The sequence below is a fragment of the Centroberyx affinis genome, unplaced genomic scaffold (assembly GCF_046629955.1).
Source record: "Centroberyx affinis isolate AG114_WGS23_722 - 3 ecotype Tasmania unplaced genomic scaffold, CSIRO-AGI_Caff_v1 ptg002467l_1, whole genome shotgun sequence".
In the NCBI taxonomy this organism is placed as follows: Eukaryota; Metazoa; Chordata; class Actinopteri; order Beryciformes; family Berycidae; genus Centroberyx; species Centroberyx affinis.
The window spans coordinates 20,001-22,500 of NW_027280700.1; the positions used below are offsets into that span (position 1 = coordinate 20,001).

General features: G+C 57.0%; 1 protein-coding gene across 2 annotated transcripts in view; it reads right to left on the bottom strand.

Moving 5' to 3' along the window:
• rnpepl1 (arginyl aminopeptidase like 1) overlaps positions 1-2,500 on the bottom strand; it is a 16,164-nt gene that overhangs the window by 12,964 nt on the left and 700 nt on the right. For both annotated transcript variants that reach the window (XM_071533933.1, XM_071533934.1), the window contains exon 1: positions 1,942-2,500. This exon is cut by the window's right edge and continues 700 nt beyond it. In XM_071533933.1, the coding sequence (XP_071390034.1) occupies positions 1,942-2,439 (498 nt within the window). In that variant the 5' untranslated portion in view covers positions 2,440-2,500. The remainder of the gene's footprint in view (positions 1-1,941) is intronic.

A 2,500-nucleotide genomic window follows, 5' to 3' on the forward strand; every position in this document is an offset into this window, starting at 1 on the left:
GAAATCACGGAGGTGACAGACCATAATATATCTGTGGGGTTGATCGGCTGTTGATCAATACTAATGACTCATTGATTACTTGGCCAGCTGCTGAGGGTTCTGGCTTTCAAAAATAACTTTAACTCCACACCTATTGGAGTTTCTAGACACCAACGAAGAAGGAGGAGGATTGGACATGACAGAGCGTCTGACCTGATGTTTTACATCCTGAAACGTTTTCTCATATCAAACTATAAACATCTGGAGGTGACATCACCTCGTCTACGATTGGCCAGTTATCCACCAAGAAAAACACAAGTAACTACTAAGTACATCACTGATAACTGTTTTTAGGTAGAAAGTGATTTAGATGGGAGTTCACAGGGTTCAGGAGGGTTTAGAGGGGGTTCAGGAGGGGGTTCAGGAGGGTTTAGAGGGGGTTCAGGAGGGTTCAGGAGGGTTTAGAGGGGGTTCAGGAGGGTTCAGGAGGGTTTAGAGGCGGTTTAGAGGGGGTTCAGGAGGGTTCAGGAGGGTTTAGGAGGGTTTAGAGGCGGTTTAGAGGGGGTTCAGGAGGGTTCAGGAGGGTTTAGAGGCGGTTTAGAGGGGGTTTAGAGGGGGTTCAGGAGGGTTCAGGAGGGTTTAGGAGGGTTTAGGAGGGGTTTAGGAGGGTTTAGAGGGGGTTCAGGAGGGTTCAGGAGGGTTCAGGAGGGTTCAGGAGGGTTTAGGAGGGTTTAGAGGCGGTTTAGAGGGGTTTAGAGGGGGTTCAGGAGGGTTCAGGAGGGTTCAGGAGGGTTTAGGAGGGTTTAGAGGGGGTTTAGGAGGGTTTAGGAGGGTTTAGAGGGGGTTTAGGAGGGTTTAGAGGGGGTTCAGGGGGGTTTAGGAGGGTTTAGAGGGGGTTCAGGGGGGTTCAGGAGGGTTTAAAGGGGGTTTAGGAGGGTTTAGAGGGGGTTCAGGGGGGTTCAGGAGGGTTTAAAGGGGGTTTAGGAGGGTTTAGAGGGGGTTCAGGATGGTTCAGGAGGGTTTAGAGGGGGTTCAGGGGAGTTCAGGGGAGTTCAGGAGGGTTTAGGAGGGTTTAGAGGGGGTTCAGGGGAGTTCAGGGGGGTTTAGAGGGGGTTCAGGGGGGTTCAGGAGGGTTTAGAGGGGGTTCAGGATGGTTCAGGGGGGTTCAAGTGGGTTCACAGGGGGTTCAGGGGGGTTTAGAGGGGGTTCAGGAGGGTTTAGGAGGGTTTAGAGGGGGTTCAGGGGGGTTCAGGAGGGTTTAGAGGGGTTCAGGGGGGTTCAGGAGGGTTTAGAGGGGGTTCAGGATGGTTTAAAGGGGGTTCAGGAGGGTTTAGATGGGGTTTAGAGGGGGTTCAGGAGGATTCAGGAGGGTTTAGAGGGGGTTCAGGAGGGTTTAAAGGTGGTTTAGAGGGGGTTCAGGGGGGTTCAGGAGGGTTTAGAGGGGGTTCAGGAGGGTTTAAAGGGGGTTTAGGAGGGTTTAGAGGGGGTTCAGGAGGGTTCAGGGGGGTTCAAGTGGGTTCACAGGGGGTTCAGGGGGGTTTAGAGGGGGTTCAGGAGGGTTTAGGAGGGTTTAGAGGGGGTTCAGGGGGGTTCAGGAGGGTTTAGAGGGGGTTCAGGAGGGTTTAAAGGGGGTTTAGGAGGGTTTAGAGGGGGTTCAGGGGGGTTCAGGAGGGTTTAGAGGGGGTTCAGGAGGGTTCAGGAGGGTTTAGAGGGAGTTCAGGAGGGTTTAAAGTGGGTTTAGGAGGGTTTAGAGGGGGTTCAGGACGGTTCAGTAGGGTTTAGAGGGGGTTCAGGAGGGTTTAGAGGGGGTTCAGGGGGGTTCAAGTGGGTTCACAGGGGGTTCAGGGGGGTTCAGAGGGGTTCAGAAGGGTTCAGGGAGGTTCATGGGGGTTCAGAAGGGTTCAGAGGGGGTTCAGGGAGGTTCAGAGGGGTTCAGAGGGTTTTGGGTGGTTCCCTCCTTACCGCTGGTCCGTCTGTGGTTGTGTAGCGGACTGTGATCTGGAACAGCCTGCTGGGCTTCACGGCCGCCGGCAGGCTGATGTTCAGAGACGAGCCGTAGTCGGTGAACGGGTCGACCCGGTAGGTGAGGGAGACGGGCCCGTCCTGCCCGGACCCCGGCACCTTACAGTCTATGGAGTGGATGAGAAGGGAGGGGTGCGAGTCCAGCACCAGGGTCTGGACCCCGGGCCGAACCGGGGCCAGGTCCAGCACCAGCCAGCCGCTCATCTCCTTCACCGCGAAGTTGAGCCGCAGGTCCAGGTGGAGGTGCCGCAGCTGGAAGCAGTGGAAGTTGGAGGCCGAGGCCACGTCCAAAGGGGGGCAGCGCCCCCCCGCCCCGGGATCCGGACCCGCCCCGGGACCCGGCCCGGCCCCGCCCAGCTCCCCGCAGCGCCCCCCGGAGGCCGGGAGGACCTTACGGCAGCAGCACAGTGTGGTCGGCCTCTGGTGCAGCTCTGCCATCCTGTAGCCGCTATCACACAGGCTTAACCCAGGCTTAACCCAGGCTCAACCCAGGCTTAAC